Source organism: Lithobates pipiens, unplaced genomic scaffold (assembly GCF_037356315.1).
Source record: "Lithobates pipiens isolate NorthernLeopardFrog02 unplaced genomic scaffold, aLitPip1_a1.2 Scaffold_16, whole genome shotgun sequence".
Lineage (NCBI taxonomy): Eukaryota > Metazoa > Chordata > Amphibia > Anura > Ranidae > Lithobates > Lithobates pipiens.
The window spans coordinates 327258824-327275256 of NW_027507748.1; the positions used below are offsets into that span (position 1 = coordinate 327258824).

General features: G+C 44.5%; 1 protein-coding gene and 1 long non-coding RNA gene across 3 annotated transcripts in view; one reads left to right on the forward strand and one right to left on the reverse strand.

Annotated features, from left to right (window-relative positions):
- Positions 1 to 13104, reverse strand: part of LOC143982762 (uncharacterized) — a 33805-nt gene extending 20701 nt beyond the window's left edge. The window contains exon 1 of the long non-coding RNA XR_013274504.1: positions 12993 to 13104. This is a non-coding gene — a long non-coding RNA (uncharacterized LOC143982762). The remainder of the gene's footprint in view (positions 1 to 12992) is intronic.
- SDC3 (syndecan 3) overlaps positions 12482 to 16433 on the forward strand; it is a 175676-nt gene continuing 171724 nt past the window's right edge. The window contains exon 1 of one of the 2 annotated variants that reach the window (XM_077481754.1): positions 12482 to 12897. In XM_077481754.1, the coding sequence (XP_077337880.1) occupies positions 12832 to 12897 (66 nt within the window). In that variant the 5' untranslated portion in view covers positions 12482 to 12831. Of the gene's footprint in view, positions 12898 to 13091; positions 13113 to 16433 lie in introns of those variants that run through there. The other variant, XM_077481753.1, reaches the window with a different exon arrangement.

Genomic DNA, 16433 nt, shown 5'->3' on the forward strand with positions numbered 1-16433 from the left:
CTGCAGATGCGCCCCATATTGATAAATCTACAAAATCTATTTTGGTACAAGGAGTAAGTGGAAAATTGGTGAGGGAATTACTGTCTGAGTATGTCACCATTGAGGAACCAGAGACAGGGGTTAAAATCACAACCAGAGTGATCTTATCTACTGTCTGCCCTGTGAATCTCTTGGGTAGAGACCTAATGTCAGCCATGTGCATGTCAGTCAGTGCACAAAATAATGGGTTTGCAGTCCAGGTAGGACAGGGACCCATTAACCCAATAGAAGATACACACTACTATTACTCCTTAGATGTGTATATGAAAGACAAGGAGACAGTTGATACTGTTGACAAAATGATTAATTATGCTGAAACTGTGATGGAAGGGAGGACAGTGGATTTACAGACACCAAATAGAGTTCACTGCACAATGTATTTTAAGAGAACACCAGGGCCTGATAGGTATTATGCCTCCAGATTTTTCTTAAAGAAGGAAGTTACCCTGCAATTAACCAATGTTTACTGGAGTGTTGAGGGATTCTGTGTATCAGCATGTTGTATACCCCCCGAAGAACAGGTTCTGTTTAGGGAAATTGCCCCACATCTATCCTTAGCTAAACCTAAAAGCCGAGATTGGAAAGATGTAGGAGAGTTTGTGAAGGAATGTCAAGACCTAAGAGATTGGGCTCCTGTGGGCCTACCTGATTTATACAAAAGTAAGTCGACAGGTTATTTCTGTCACAAACCCTTGGGACACGAAATCATTACAACACCCTCAGCACACATGTGGGCTGCAGGAACTGAATGATACTTGGCACAAGAGGATCATCTGTTAGATGGGCTTCCAGAGACACTGTGGACTAGAGGTCCAGCAGATGTAGGACTCATAAAAGGAGTCCAACCAGTAACCATCACTCCAAAATCACACTACAGACCCCACCTTAGACAATACCCCCTTAAGAAGGAAGCAGAGGAGGGTATAGCCCCTGTAGTAGATGAACTTTTAAAAACTGGGGTGATTATTCCATGTCCTGACAGCCCTTGCAATACTCCTCTTTTCCCTGTTAAGAAGGCTCCGCCTTCTACAGGCTGGAGAATGATACAAGATCTCCAAGCTGTTAACCAGGCAGTTATACCAAGAGCTCCTGTGGTACCAGATCCACACACATTACTGAATGATTTAGATCCAGGGAATGAATTCTTTTCTGTGATTGATATAAGTAATGCCTTCTTTAGTATTCCGGTGCACCCCGACCATCAATTTTGGTTTGCCTTCACCTACAGGGGAAAAAGGTACACCTTCACCAGACTGCCCCAGGGCTATTGTGAGTCCCCTACCATCTTTTCACAAGCAATGTCCTCAAACTTGGCTCAGTTTATACCCCCAGGGGGAAGCCAGCTCCTCCTCTATGTAGACGATATCTTAGTGGCGTCTTCCACAGAAGAGGTTTGTAGGGCTGATACAATGGCTCTGTTATATTTTCTCCATGATCAAGGGCATAAGGTAAATAGAGCTAAACTTCAGTTGTGGCAACAGCAGGTCAAATACTTGGGGTACAACATCTCAAAAGAAGGTCGGCACCTGGATGAGGAGAGAATACGAGCACTCCTCCAGCTGCCAAAACCAAAGACAAAGAAACAAATGATGTCCTTTCTGGGTATGACAAATTTCTGTAGAGCCTGGATTCCTGGGTATTCAATACTGACGGCCCCATTGCTACAGGCAATATACGGGAGCCCGATGGCCCCCCAGGATGCTATAAAATGGAGTGAGGAAACAGAGACTGCTTTTACTGACATAAAACAAGTCCTTTCTAGCTCATCAGTGTTAGCCTTACCAAATTATGACAAACCTTTTGAACAAACAGTGGACTCAAGGGAAGGTCACATGACATCAGTACTTACACAGTCACATGGTGGCCACCAGAGGCCGATTGCCTACTACTCTACAAAGTTAGACAGTGTAACTAGAGCACTTCCACCCTGTGTACAGGCAGTGGTTGCTGCAGCTGAAGCAGTCAAGGCCTCAGCATCTATAGTGCTGTATCACACACTGACTCTCAAGGTACCACATGCAGTGTCTGTTATCCTGTTACAGCAAAAGATATCACATTTGAGCCCAGCACGACACCTTTCCTGTATGACAATACTCTTGACACAACCTCACTTAACAATACAGAGGTGTACTACATTAAACCCATCCACGCTACTACCACTTCCTACTGACGGGTATAAACATGACTGCACTGTTGCCATCGCTGAAAAGGTACTGCCACGAAGTGATCTGAAAGATGTACCATTATCTAACCCTGACATGATACTTTTTGTTGATGGTTCTAGTAAGAAAAATCCAGATGGCACAAATGCAACAGGATATGCAGTAGTGACACAGGATGAGATTTTGGAAGCGGGGCCACTACCAAAACATTATTCAGCACAAGTTGCAGAACTTGTAGCATTGACAAGAGCATGTATACTGTCAGAAGGAAAATCTGTAACCATATACACTGACAGTCAATATGCCTTTTCAACAGTGCATGTTTTCGCACAACAATGGAAAAACAGGGGGATGGTCACCTCCAGTGGTAAACCAATTTCACATACGGACTTCATTTTAGAACTCCTAGATGCAATACAGTTACCAAAAAAGCTTGCAATCTGTAAATGTCAAGCACATACAAAATATACGGACCCCATCTCAAAGGGAAATAAAAGGGCAGATGAAGCTGCCAAAATAGCGGCACAAGAAACACATAAAATAATGACAGAACAGGAAATCATAGTGATAGATCATACAGTCCTTACTGATATGCAGCAAAATGCCCCCCCTGGGGAAAAACAATATTGGAAAACAAAGGGTTGCACAATAATTGATGACATTTACACATCACCTGAAGGGAAACCGGTATTACCAAAATCTTTATTTAGGTATGCAGCAGTATTGACACATGGAGTAACGCATGTGTCAAACAGGGGGATGACTGAGATGTTAAATAAAGTATGTACAGCCTATGGATTCACAAACTACTCAAAAACTTTTTGCTCTCAATGTCTTATATGTGCAAGACACAATGCTCAGGGAGGTATAAGACCACAGAAAGGGAAGTTCCCTACACCGCAATATCCATTCCAACACATTTGCATGGATTTTATTGAATTAGACAAATGTGAAGGGAAGAAATATTGTTTGGTAATTATAGACGCCCTGACAAAATGGGTGGAGATATTCCCGACAGGAAGTGCAGATGCACAGACTGTAGCCAAAGCATTACTAAGAGATATTATTCCTAGATTTGGAATCCCTGAAAGGATTTACAGTGATAATGGACCCCATTTTGTAAATAAAACTATACAACATTTGACAGAAGTGATGGGTATCCAAATAAAAAACCATTGCGCCTACCACCCCCAATCAGCTGGATTGGTGGAGAGACACAATGGAATTTTAAAAAATAAGCTGAGAAAAGCTATGGAAGAAACTGGTAAAAATTGGATGTACTGCTTACCATTGGCGGTAACTAGTATGCATATTACACCCACAAAAGAAGGTTTGAGCCCATTTGAAATAATATATGGAAGGCCATATAAAATACCCTTATTGCCAAATGAAACACCAGCTGAAGAATCTGAACGTACTCTATCAGAATATATGTCTAATCTGTTGAAACAGAAGCAAATTAATGAAGTCTGTTCTATTCCAGAAGGTCCAATCCAAGGAGAAGAGAAAATCCATATTGGAGACTGGGTCCTGGTAAAAATAATAAAGAGAAAGCATTGGCACTCACCTAAGTGGGAGGGACCGTATCAAGTTCTTCTCATCACTCCCACGGCTATAAGGATAGCAGAGAGGTCTACCTGGATTCACCAGTCCCATTGTAAGAAGGTTTTACAGGCAGAGTAGGGCCAGTTGGCTACAAGAGGTCCAGAAAGTCCGGCTACAAAGGGAGGTCTCGCACAAGGTGGGACTTGTCTCAAACCGGTGAAGTCTCCCTCCCCTTCCAACTCCCCTATCCTATCCGCTGGAACTCTGTAGCTGGTTAGGATGAAAGGGACAGTAATTATCCTTGGGTTACTGGTGACTCTAGGAGAGGCATCCATAAGAGGGGGTAGGCGCTATGGAAGAGTAGAGGAACCTTTGGATTGGGAAAGAACAGGAAAAGCATTAAATCTAACCTTTATAGAGGGAATAACTAGCACTATACTGGTAGACTTCTGTCAGATTGCAGATTGTGGGGATACAACTGGGGCTAGAGGACTTCTATGGGCAGATAAATATATCTGCTGGCTCTGGAATAAGGCAGGATGTCAAGCATGGGATCAGGCCCTATGGACTACAGCGCATCAAGATTGGGGGTATAATCAACCAGGGGCTAAAAAGAGTGGTATAAAGGAGAGACTCATAATCACAAAAGCGGCCAACTCCCCCTGCACAAATAGTAAGAACTGTAACCAACTATTAATAACATTAACGGAGCCGAGGAAGGAAGATCAGCGGTTGTATTCCATGGGAGCATGGGTGTCAGGAACTGACCCCTCAGGGACATTTTTCCTTGAGGTATTACCACCTAATAAAATTAAACAACAGGAAAAAGTAGACTCAGAAGGGAAAGAAGAAGGCCATACTAAAATAGAAGTTCTGAGTAAAACTATAAGATTCACTAACCTAACAATAGAAGATGCCATAGCCTTGGAGACGGGCTACCAAGAAAAAAATGAGTGGTTAGAATGGTTGAGGTACACGGTTAGAACTCTGAAAAAGGAAAACTGTTTAGTTTGTGCCGGAGCCAGACCACATTTAGCAACAGTTCCTTTTCCTCTAGATCACAATACAGATCCAGAAGGTTTAAAATGTATGTTGCAATTGTATAATAAGAGCTATAAACCTGAAGCAAATTCTACTTGTCACACATTGAGTTTGTTGTTTCCCCCAGTACAGAGACCTCAGATACCTCCAGCGGTTACCGCTTATCCAGGCAACTTTACTTGTTTTGCACTCCCAGGGAACCGTAGCGCGGTGGATCTTGGGTCACTACCTGATGACTACTGTGTGGAGAGGATTAACACGGACAACGGTGACTGGGTTGAACATGACATTCAGAGAGCTGATGTCTGGTGGATGTGTGGGGATAAGAAACTGCGAGCTAGACTACCAGCCAATGCCCAAGGGGATTGCGCTATGGTCCAGCTGGCTATGCCCCTGAGAATCCTGTCAGAATACCCGTGGACTAAGAGTCACCGACAGTATCGTAGGGACACCTCTCCCTTGGGGTCATTTGACTCTCAGATCTACATAGATGAGATTGGGGTTCCTCGCGGGGTGCCGGACGAGTTTAAAGCCAGGAATCAGGTGACAGCTGGGTTTGAGTCTCTTCTCTGGTGGGTGACTATAAATAAAAATGTTGACTGGATTAATTATATATATTATAACCAACAACGATTTGTAAACTATACTAGGGATGCTGTGAAGGGCCTAGCAGAACAGTTGGCCCCCACATCTCTAATGGCCTGGCAGAACCGAATGGCTTTAGATATGGTCTTAGCTGAAAGAGGAGGGGTATGCAAAATGTTTGGTAGCATGTGTTGTACATTTATCCCCAACAATACAGCTCCTGGAGGGACCGTGACCAGAGCCTTGGAAGGACTGACTGCGCTATCGAATGAATTGGCGGGAAACTCAGGTATTAATGATCCATTCACAACTTGGCTTGAAGGATGGTTCGGTAAATGGACTGGATTTATCACATCATGTTTGATCTCAATCGCTGTGGCTTTGGCCGTTTTGGTCACTTGCGGATGCTGCTGCATTCCCTGTATTCGAGGACTTTCACAAAAACTCATTGAAACTGCAGTCTCAAGAACAATGTATCAAACCCTCTCTACCTCTGAGGAGACCTATGTGGACATTGAAGCTCAACTTAATGACATACAGTCCGAAAGTGTATAACACAGGGACTATCATCGAAATGTGTTGAGATAAAATAGTCACACAAAGAGGAGGGAATGTTAGAAAAGTTTTAAATGTTTATTGTGTGACTATTAGAAAAACAATAATCCTGAGACTGATTTGTTAAAAAACTTACTTCTGAGCACATTATTGTATTAACTCATTGTATTGTTTTGTCCTAATTAACTCCATAGTAAGTTGTAGAATCATTAGATTTAACTAAATATGATAGCCTAAGAATGTACAGGAAAACATAAGCTAAAAGAATAAAGGTACTAGTTCGTACCATGACAACTTAATTTATGTTTCCTCAGCCAATAGAAGCATAGAGATGTTATTCTTATGGGTTATGTGAAGGCGGGACACAGTCTTTTGGGAGACATTTTTCTTCAGCTTTCGTCCTGTAAGCATGTCTCTCTGTTGTGGGCCACATCAGAAATAAATTTTCCTGCTTCTCAGACTACCCGGAGTTTTTACTGATCACAAGGGAAATTCCTAACACTCCTCTTTAAGGAGTTAGCAGTTTCCCGATCTTGTCTGAGATATGACAGATCCACTTTAAAGTGGACCCTATTGGTCTCTTCTATCAAAAATGCTTCTCCTTGCATGTCAGCGGTAAGCTACACTGAGCCACACATGCGCAACCCGGCCATTCGGTGGCCAAACAGACTGAACTGCAAAAATTGAGATAATACTCCTAAGGCCACGTCTGTATAGACTTGAATTAGAGGAAAGGAAGGATAAAGAGCCAAAAGGCCATTCGGACGGCAAGATGGACGAGAGTATAATAAAATTAGTAGTTTATTAACAATGAATCACAACAGACAGGTCAAGGTCACACGGTCTTCCCGATGGACTTTCGGCGGAGTTCCGTTCGAAAGTCCATTCATTTTGAACGTGATAACGTAAGACGGAACTAAAAAAGGAAGTTCAATAGCCAGTAGCCAATAGCTTCCCTTGCGTCGTATTTGGTCTGTCGGACCAACATACAGATGAACGGTTTTCCCCATAGGAATTGAGTCTGTTGGACAGATTTGAAACATGTTCTATTTGTAGGTCTGTTGGATTTTTAAGATGAAAAATGATCGGATTTGCCCACACACGATTGGATTGTCTGATGGATTGATTCTGTCGGACCTAGTCTGCCTGAAAGTCTGGTCGTGTGTGCGCGGCATTAGGGGTAGTTGAAAGGAACAGGTTTCACTATCAAACATAAAACAGATCCATCATCGCATAACAATAACATATAATAAAAACTTTCAGCTATTGTCATAGCCTTCATTCATGACTATCACATGATTATTGTATGTTTTTAATTCTTTTTTACTTGACCTGTCTGTTGTGATTCATTGTTAATAGTTAGTACTAATTTTATTATACTCTTGTCCATCTTGCGTGTAAAGTGCGAATTGGGGCCTTTTGTCTCTTTATCCTTCCAAACAGACTGAACCCAATGGAAGACCAGTGGGAGATGGAGGAGCCCGTGTTGGAGGACATTGCTGGAGGGCATTGTTTGACAGGTGGTTGTGACTAAGGCCTTATAGGCTGAAACACGTCAACCTTTCTTATTTGCGTTTGGTCACTGTGGCTTGTTAATAAATACTAAATTTTTTAAGAGCAATCACAGGAGTGCGGATCATCTTTTCCTCATTGTTTGACAGGTAAGTCTTCCATAACATGCTAATATGCAGTGCATACTATAACATTATGTCATCAAGCTCCTGAGGGGCATTTATAGAAAATATGAAGCTGCTTAAAGCGGAAAAACTTCCCCCAATCCATTCTGGGAAGTTTTTTTTCTGGGGGCGGGTACCTTTTTCTGACAGGCACCCGTTTCCACTTCTGCACACCTTCCAACATTTCAAAATGGAAACGAGGGAAACCTATTTACAAAATAATGTAGGCATAGGACACCCCTCACCACACCCCCTTGAACCCCCTGTTCACATTGGTGCGATTTGTCATGCTATTTGACAGTTCCAAATCACGTGACAAAAACGTGTCCCACTCCATTGCCAACAATGTAACTGTTCATATCGCTGCAATTTGTCACAGCGATTATGAAAGAGGTTCCTGCACTACTTTTTATCGATTTCATTGCGACTTGCATAGACTTCTGTTAAATTAAGTCACAAGCTGCAATAAAATCAGCAGTGCAAATTGCACTGATGTGCGGCTTTTAAATTGTGCTGAAGTAGTGTGAATCGGGGCTAAAGCAAAATTATACAAAAAAAAAGATTGCTCAAACCCACAAGTGCTTTTTTACCACTACAATTCCTTTATTTTGGATTTTTACATTTACTGAAGCAGCAATTTAGAAATTGGATGAAAGGTTTAGCACTGGGAAACTCTTTTTGAAATATAAATATAATTTTATATAGAATTATATAGACCAGACCAAAATGAGGGACAAATGAGGAGAAAAGAGGGACAGAGGGACTTTATTCCAAATCAGGGACAGTCCCTCCAAATCGGGGACAGTTGAGAACTATACTTCCCCTCTTTTTGTCTAGGCGAGGAAAGAGGAAGTTCAGCCCCCTCCCATGTCACATGTCCCTGGAGATTGTGAGACCAGTCTGAGAGCACAGCGGGGAGCCACAGCAGGCTTCCCACATCCATGATGGCAGCACTGGGGATCTGAAGACTGGCAAAGAACTGGCACGGGTGGTGACAGTATTGGATCCTTGGCTGGTGAGTGTGTAATTATTAAAAGTCATCAGATACAGTATTTGTATTTGTGTACCTTTTCTCACAATGGCTGTAGCTCCTTTTTAATTTTGCTTTAATTACTTCCTGTCAGCGGTATTGTAAAATGATGGCAGCAGTGGGGATTGGTTATCCTGACCGGGCGTCATATGACATAATATGACATGGATAATATGACATGGATAAGCCGCTCGTGTGACGCACCTCATCTCCAATCTCTGTAAAAAGCCTATGATGTAGGCTCTTTACCATGTGATCAGCTTTGTCCTATCACAGCTGATCACATAGTAACCGAAAGGTTTCCTACATTCGCACTGACTAGGCACGAGTAAAGGAGAGCCGATCAGCAGCTCTCCTGATGGGGGGGGGTCTGCGCTGATAATCAGCACATCGATTATCAGTGTAGGCCCTTCAGTGATGCCACCGGGGATGCCAACCCATGCCCACCAGGGATGCCAAACAATGTCCTCCAGGAATGGCAATCAATGCCCATTTCAGGGATGGAAATCAGTGCCCGCCAGGGATGGCAATCAGTGCCCATTAGTAATGCCTGTCAGTGCCATATATCAGTGCTGCCCATCATTGCCGCCTATCAGTGCCACGTATCAGTGTCCACTAGTACTGAATATCAGTGCTACATATCAGTGCCCATCAGTGCCACCTCATCAGTGCCGACTCATCCATACCACCTTATCAGTGCCGCTTCATCAGTGCCGCCTCATCAGTGCCCCCTCATCAGTGCTGCCTCATCTGTGCCCATCAATGCCACCTCATCAGTGACACCTCATCAGTGCCGCCTCATTAGTGCCCATCAGTGCAGCCTCATCAGTGCTCCTTATTAGTGCCCATCAGTGCCACCTCACCAGTGCCCATGAGTGCCGCCTCATCAACGCCCATCAGGGCCATCTTATCAGTGCAGACTCCTCTGTGCTCTCAGTGAAGGAGAAAAATTACTGATTTACAAAATGTTATAACAGAAACAAAGAAAAACTTATTTATTTATTAGCACAAAGTAAAAAACCCAGCAATGATTAATCCTTTCCCAACCTCCAGCCGCCATATGACGTCCTTGACTTTGTGTGGTCATATCTGAATGATGTCTGCAGCTACAGGCATCATTCAGATATTGTCTTTTTCAGCCGGTAATTCCCCACACCAGAAGAATGATCATAGCGGCTGGTCAGCCAGCCACTTGATCATCCTTACGGGTGGCGAGAGGGGACGCCGCCCTCCCGCTGCCCTCCAGTGCTTCTGCCGACTCACCGCTGCCACTGTTGAGTTGGAGAATGGATCCGCCGGGCCAGGATGTTTACCATAGAGATTTTCGGCAGACCAGATGGTCACCGGAGTCTCTATGATTGCTCAGAGGCCGGGAATGATGTTATGACATTCAAACAAACGGTGCCGCCTCGGCTGGGAAGCTGAGATCATTTTATTTTTTTATTTCAGCTGTCCCAGCCTAGAGGTGAGATGCAGTGTCTTATTGACCCCATATCTCACTGTAAAGAGGACCTGCCATGCCATATTCCTTAACAAGGGATGTTTACAGTCCTTGTGGTAGGAATAAAAGTGATCAAAAAATGTTTTTTTTTTTTTTTTTTTAAGTATCAGACTAAAAAAATTTAAGTAAAATTAACAAATAAAAAAAAATGTAAACATTTAAAGTGCCCCTGTCCCCGTTGGCTCGCACGCAGAAGCCAACGCATACATAAGTCCCGCCCCCATATGAAAACGGTGTTCAAACCACACACGTGAGGTGTCGCTGCGAACACTAGAACGAGAGCAATAATTCTAGTCCTAGACCTGCTCTGCAAATCTAAACATGCAACCAGTAAAAAATGTTAAAACGTTGCCTATGGGGATTTTTACTTTGCGTAACTTTATCTTTCAAATTATGTAAAAAAAAATTGGGCTAACTTTACTGTTTTGTTTTATTTTCTAAAGCATGAAACTGTTTTCTCTTTTTTTTTTTAAAACATGTTTGAAAAATTGCTGTGCAAATAGAAATGAGATAAAAAGCTGCAATGACCGCCACTGTATTCTCTAGGGTCTCTGCTAAAAAAAAAAAAAAAAAAAAACATATAATGTTTGGGGGTTCTATGTAATTTTCTAGCAAAATAAATTATGATTTTTTACATGTAGAAGAATTGGCCTGGTTGGCAAGTGGTTGAATACTACCAGGGCTTTTTTTCAGTGGGAATGTGGGGGAACGCAGTTTCAGCACCTTCACCACCTTCACCACTGACTGCAAGTGGTGCTGGGGTGTGCTGCTGAGTCTATTGATACTCACTGACTGGGGATCTATTCTAGCTGGAGGGTATCTATTTTTGCATGGGGGTCTTCTGTTTCTGAGGAAGTCTATTGTTGCTGGTGGAAGACCTACTGTTGCTGGGGTGGGTCTTATATTGCTGGGGGGTCAGCTGTTACTGGGAGAGATCTACTGTTGATGGAGAGGTCTATTGTTGCTGGTGGAAGACCTACTATTGCTGGGGGTGGATCTTATTTTGCTGGGGGGTCAGTTGTTACTGGGAGAGATCTACTGTTGAGGAAGGGGTCTATTGTTGCTGGTGGAAGACCTACTGTTGCTGGGGGTGGATCTTATATTGCTTGGGGGTCAGTTGTTGCTGGGAGAGATCAACTATTGAGGGAGGGGTCTATTGTTCCTGGTAGAAGACCTACTATTGCTTGGGGTGGGTCTTATAATGCTGGGGGTCAGTTGTTACTGGGAGAGATCTACTGTTGAGGGAGGGGTCTATTGTTGCTGGTGGAACACCTACTGTTGCTGGGGGTGGGTCTTATATGTCTGGGGGTCAGTTGTTGCTGGGAGAGATCTACTGTTGAGGGAGGGGTCTATTGTTGCTGGTGGAAGACCTACTGTTGCTGGGGGTGGATCCTATATTGCTGGGGGGTTAGTTGTTGCTGGGAGAGATCCCCTGTTGCGGGAGGGGTCTATTGTTGCTGGTGGAAGACCTACTGTTGCTGGGGGTGGGTCTTATATTGCTGGGGAGTCAGTTGTTACTGGGAGAGATCAACTGTTGAGGGAGAGGTCTATTGTTGCTGGCTACTGGAGAATATATTGATGCTGGCTGTGGGGAGTCTATTGTTGCTGGGGGGGGGGGGTTTGTGGTGGGGTGGTCTATTGTTGCTGGTGAGGGCTCTATTGTTACTGGCTGCAGGGGTTCTATTTTACTGCTTTTCTTGTTATAACTACCAAATTCCTTACGGATTATTTAGCACCACAAGTTGATACTTGGTTCTGTATTGTCTAAAAGGGCATTACTAGGACGTGGGTAGGGGATGGAACCAAGTAACGGTGCTCGGAGGTGGGTAGGGGTGGAAAAAAGGGGTGGCTCAGAAAGGGGGAGTTCCTGCACCTATTCTCTGGGAAAAAAAAGCCCTGAATACTACCAAAAGAAAGCTCTACTTGTGGGGAAAAAAAGAAAAAAATGTCCTTTGGGCGCAGTGTAGCATGACCGCGCAATTGTCATTCAAAGTGTACCTAAAGCTGAAAATCGGCCTGGGCAGGATGGGGGGTGTGCCCAGTATTGAAGTGGTTAAAATGCATTGAATCCAGCCTGCCAATATCCTTCCTTTCCCCCCCCCCCACCGGTGTCATTCCTTTTCCTGCACATGAAATGCCATATTAAGCAGCTTGTTTCCCCGGAGGAATCCGATCTTTTCTATCCTGGGGATGAGGTCAACCTAGTGAGGGACAGGTATTGTATCATGATGAATAATGACTGGCAATAACACAGCATCGCCTTCTCCTGCATTACCAAAGATCGTCCACAAGATGGCGCGGCGGCATGCCACTGTGTGCTCTCCCTCCACCAGCCCATGGACCTTCTTCTTCTTCTACACATCGATCGCCAGGGAGAGGAGAGGAGAGGAGAGAGGAGAGGGTGGGGAGACGCTTCCTGCTGAAGGGGAAAGGCAAGAAGAGCCAGGGGTGTAAGAGGAGAGGCAGCACAACGGCAGAACCATCCGAGGAGGGAAGGTGAAAGGGAAGGAGAGAGATCAGAGGAAGAGGAGGAGGAGGAGAAGAAGAAGGGAGGAGGAGGAGGAGGAGGAGGAGAGGATTTGTAGGGGAGCTTGCCTGTCCTTATGGAGGAATAAGAGGGATCGGAGGGGACGAGGCAGAGAAAGGAGGGCGATCTAGTCGGGTTATTTGTAGGGACATCTCTAGCCAAAAAGGAGGATGCATCTTGCCTTTGGGATTATCCATGGTGCAGGGCTTCTGCTGCTCATCACACAAGCTGCTCTGGTGAGTAAGATCCTACATCAGATCCCCAAGAACCAAGTCCTGGATCCCACCACCACCCTCATCATCCTCTTCCATCCACCCCCCTCCTCCTTTACCTTCCATTACCACCGTCTTCCTTTATGTCATCTCCCATGGGTGCCATCAGATCCCCGGGAACGTGTCCCGCTATCCGCCTTGGCCATTGTGTGCCGTGTCCTGGTGATTTCATTATGCAGGTGAGGTACAGTAGTTGGGCGTGTTGGTTGGGAAAACTGCAGTTACCGGGGGGCCAAATGCTGCTAATCGGAAGTGCGCCCTGGGAATACTACACATGACCGTCATCATCGTAAGACCCATTTCCCTAAATATACCGGCTAACGGGTGAAAATTGATTTATTTTTAATTTTTTGCTTGCCATTTCATAACAGCATTTTGTAAAGTGGAGAAGATTTGGTGGCTCGTTCACACCAGAACGCGGCGTGTGGGAAACTTGCGCGTTTCCCACACCGCGTTCAAAACGCACTGGGCGTGCGAACTCCTGCGGGTGTCAATGTATTCCTGGCAACACCTCAAAAAAACGCAGATTTGCAAACGTTTGCCTGCCCCGGATCTCATGCAGTACCACACGAGTCTAGATTGTAAGCTCTAATGAGCAAGACCCTCTGATTCCTCCTGTATTGATTTGTATTGTAAGTGGTAAAGTGCAAACTGTTAGCGGTATATACATCCTGTGTAATAATAATGATCTGGTTGCAGTGCGTTTTTAAAAGTAGTGCATGCACTTCTTTTGGTGCGATTTCAGCCCAGAATCGGCTGGACATCACACAGCACTGAATTGGTCTGTGTGTTTCTGGTTGTGAATAACAATCAAAATATTTGGTGATATTTGTTATTTGTTGTCCTTTCTTTTTTTACTTAAAAAAAACGATATGACCAATTTCCATTTTCTGTTGTAGGGATAGTGCAGCATATTTATTGTGCATCACGAGGCCTCATTCACAATGGCATAACCTTAACGCAGGAGAAACCATCTGGGACGTACAAGCAAGATTTGCCTGTATTTAGATGTATTTGCCTTTAACCCCCGTTCACACCGTTGCGATTTGTCATGCGTTTTTTGTTCAAAAATCGCATGAAAAGTTGCACCCTGTTTGTGCCTATGGAACCGTTCAAATTAGTGCGACTTTGACTTGCACCGATTTAAAAAAAGGTTCCTGCGCTATTTTTGGCGATTTTATGTGCAACTTGCATTAACATCTGTGCATGAATTCGCACTGACTGGCGGCTTTGAAATCGTAAAGTAGCGAGATTTCAGTGCCGCATTCGGTGTTAACCGGGGCTAATGGGCTTATACACATGGGCCCTGCAATGTAAAATGCAGGTGAATTTCTCTGTCCGCGGTCACAGCCGCCTATACAGATCAATGGCAGGATGAGGCTGTACGCTGGTACCTACACATCCAAGTGTATACATGTGTACAGGTATGGATGTACACCCCTGAACAAAGGCCGTCTAAGTCCAGGGTTGTACATCCATACCTGTACACATGTATACACTTGAATGTGTAGGTACCAGCGTACAGCCTCATCCTGCCATTGATCTGTACAGGGGACTGTAACTGCAGACGGGGAACATACACCTGCATTTTACATTGCATTGGCCCCAGGTGCCCGTGTGCATGAATGTGTGTTTATATGCATTGCAAGGATTTACATGCGTTAAGTGCCTTTAGGCCTCATGCACCCAGGCAGTGATCTGAGATGTATAAAAAAAGCTCTACTTCCCAGATCCATTTCTCCTGCATCTGGATGTACCTGAGTTTAAATGCATTTAGCGGCAGAAAACCAAGCTAAACAGTCCCAGAATGCAGACATTTCTTGTTTTGTCTAAACGCATCTAGACCAAGGGCCAGAATGCAGTGTGGGATGGGCAAATTCTGTGCGTTTTTCCTGTAAACGCACTGTGTATGCGATCTTCTGCGGGTGTCCTTATATTCTTAAAGACATCACAAACACAGTGTGTTTGCCACCTGCACCCGATCACAGGGTACCTGTAGGGTTACCACCTTTTCTTTAAGCCAAACCCAAATGCTTTAGCGGCCCAGGACACCTTTCTGTGCACCAAGGAGAGTAGAAATCTTTGCACATAGCATGGGGAGCCACAGCCCAGTCTGAATAATGTGTCTGGGTTTCTGTACACCTGAAACCTGGACTATTGATTAAAAACCTGAACTGTCCGGGTGAATCCTGGACAGGTGGCAACACTAGGGTACCACAGTACCAGGAGATCTCGTGCAATGTGTTTTTTGAAAAGTAGTACATTCTGTGTGATCCAATGTGATTTCAGCCTATTCAAATGATTGGGCTGAAAATCGCACTGAACTAAGTCATGTGGGCCGCATTGCTGTGTGATTAAGGTGTGAACCAGCCCTTACTGCAGCTAGATACTGCTGAATGTCTAGGTGTGAATTCATACATTACAAAGCATTACACGTTCCCAGATGCCTTTATAAATAGTTTCTGAATGCATGAATTGTAATGGCGGCGTGCATAGTGCTTTAGGCCTCATGCACACTGGTCTTTTTAGCTCCTGTGCAACAAACTCTGGTAATTTCATGGGCAACGGGTGCAGCATCCAGCCCCGCTGCCTGCAGCCTGTCAAGGTCTGTGATGGGCTGAAATACCTTGCTGATGGGCGCTGTATTGAGTGGTACTAATGTTTAGGGCTCTATGAATTCAAGGGCGTATGCCTGGATTGCAGAATACCTGCGTTCTGAGCATGTCCCTGAACGCATACGGCCCTAAGCATTAGTACCACTCAATACAGTGTCCGTCAGCAGCCTCTCACAGACCTTGACAGGCTTCAGGCAGCAGGACTAGACACCGCCCCTGTGCTTCCTGGGTGCACGAAATGCCAATATTTGATACACAGTGGCTAAGTGCCCAGTCTGCCCAGGCCTTAGACCTCATTCACATTGCACGTGGCTTTGAAATTGTGCAACTTCATCTGAAATCCCACAATTTTAAAGTCGAATGTCAGTGTGACTTGGAAGACATCTGTGTGGCTTCATGCAAGTCGCACCTAAAAAACGTCAAAAGTAGTGCAGGAACCACTTTTTCAAATTGATGCGTCACACTGTTTTGAACAGTGTGATTGCCGGCAATAGGGTGTGACTTGTCATGCGATTTGACCTGTCAAATCGCATGATAAATCCCTCCAATGTGAACGGAGGCTCAGATTTGTGCAGAGTTTATAATCTGACCCAGGTGAATAGAATCCTATTTTCTCCAAACACAGCTAAACTTAGCGCTAGAACATGGTTTTGCGCTCTGTTCGCATTTCCTGCACCACATTCAATACGCACTGGTTGCGCAGTCTGCTGTAGGTGTCAGCGGATTCCTAATGACACCCCAAACACAGATAACAAACACAGTGCACTTGCCTGCACCAGTTTGCTTAGTACCACAGTACCATGCACTTTAGTGCAGTGCATTTTTGGAAAGTAGTGCAGGCATTATTTTTGGTGAGATCCAGTGCAATTTTAGTCTAGTCAAAAG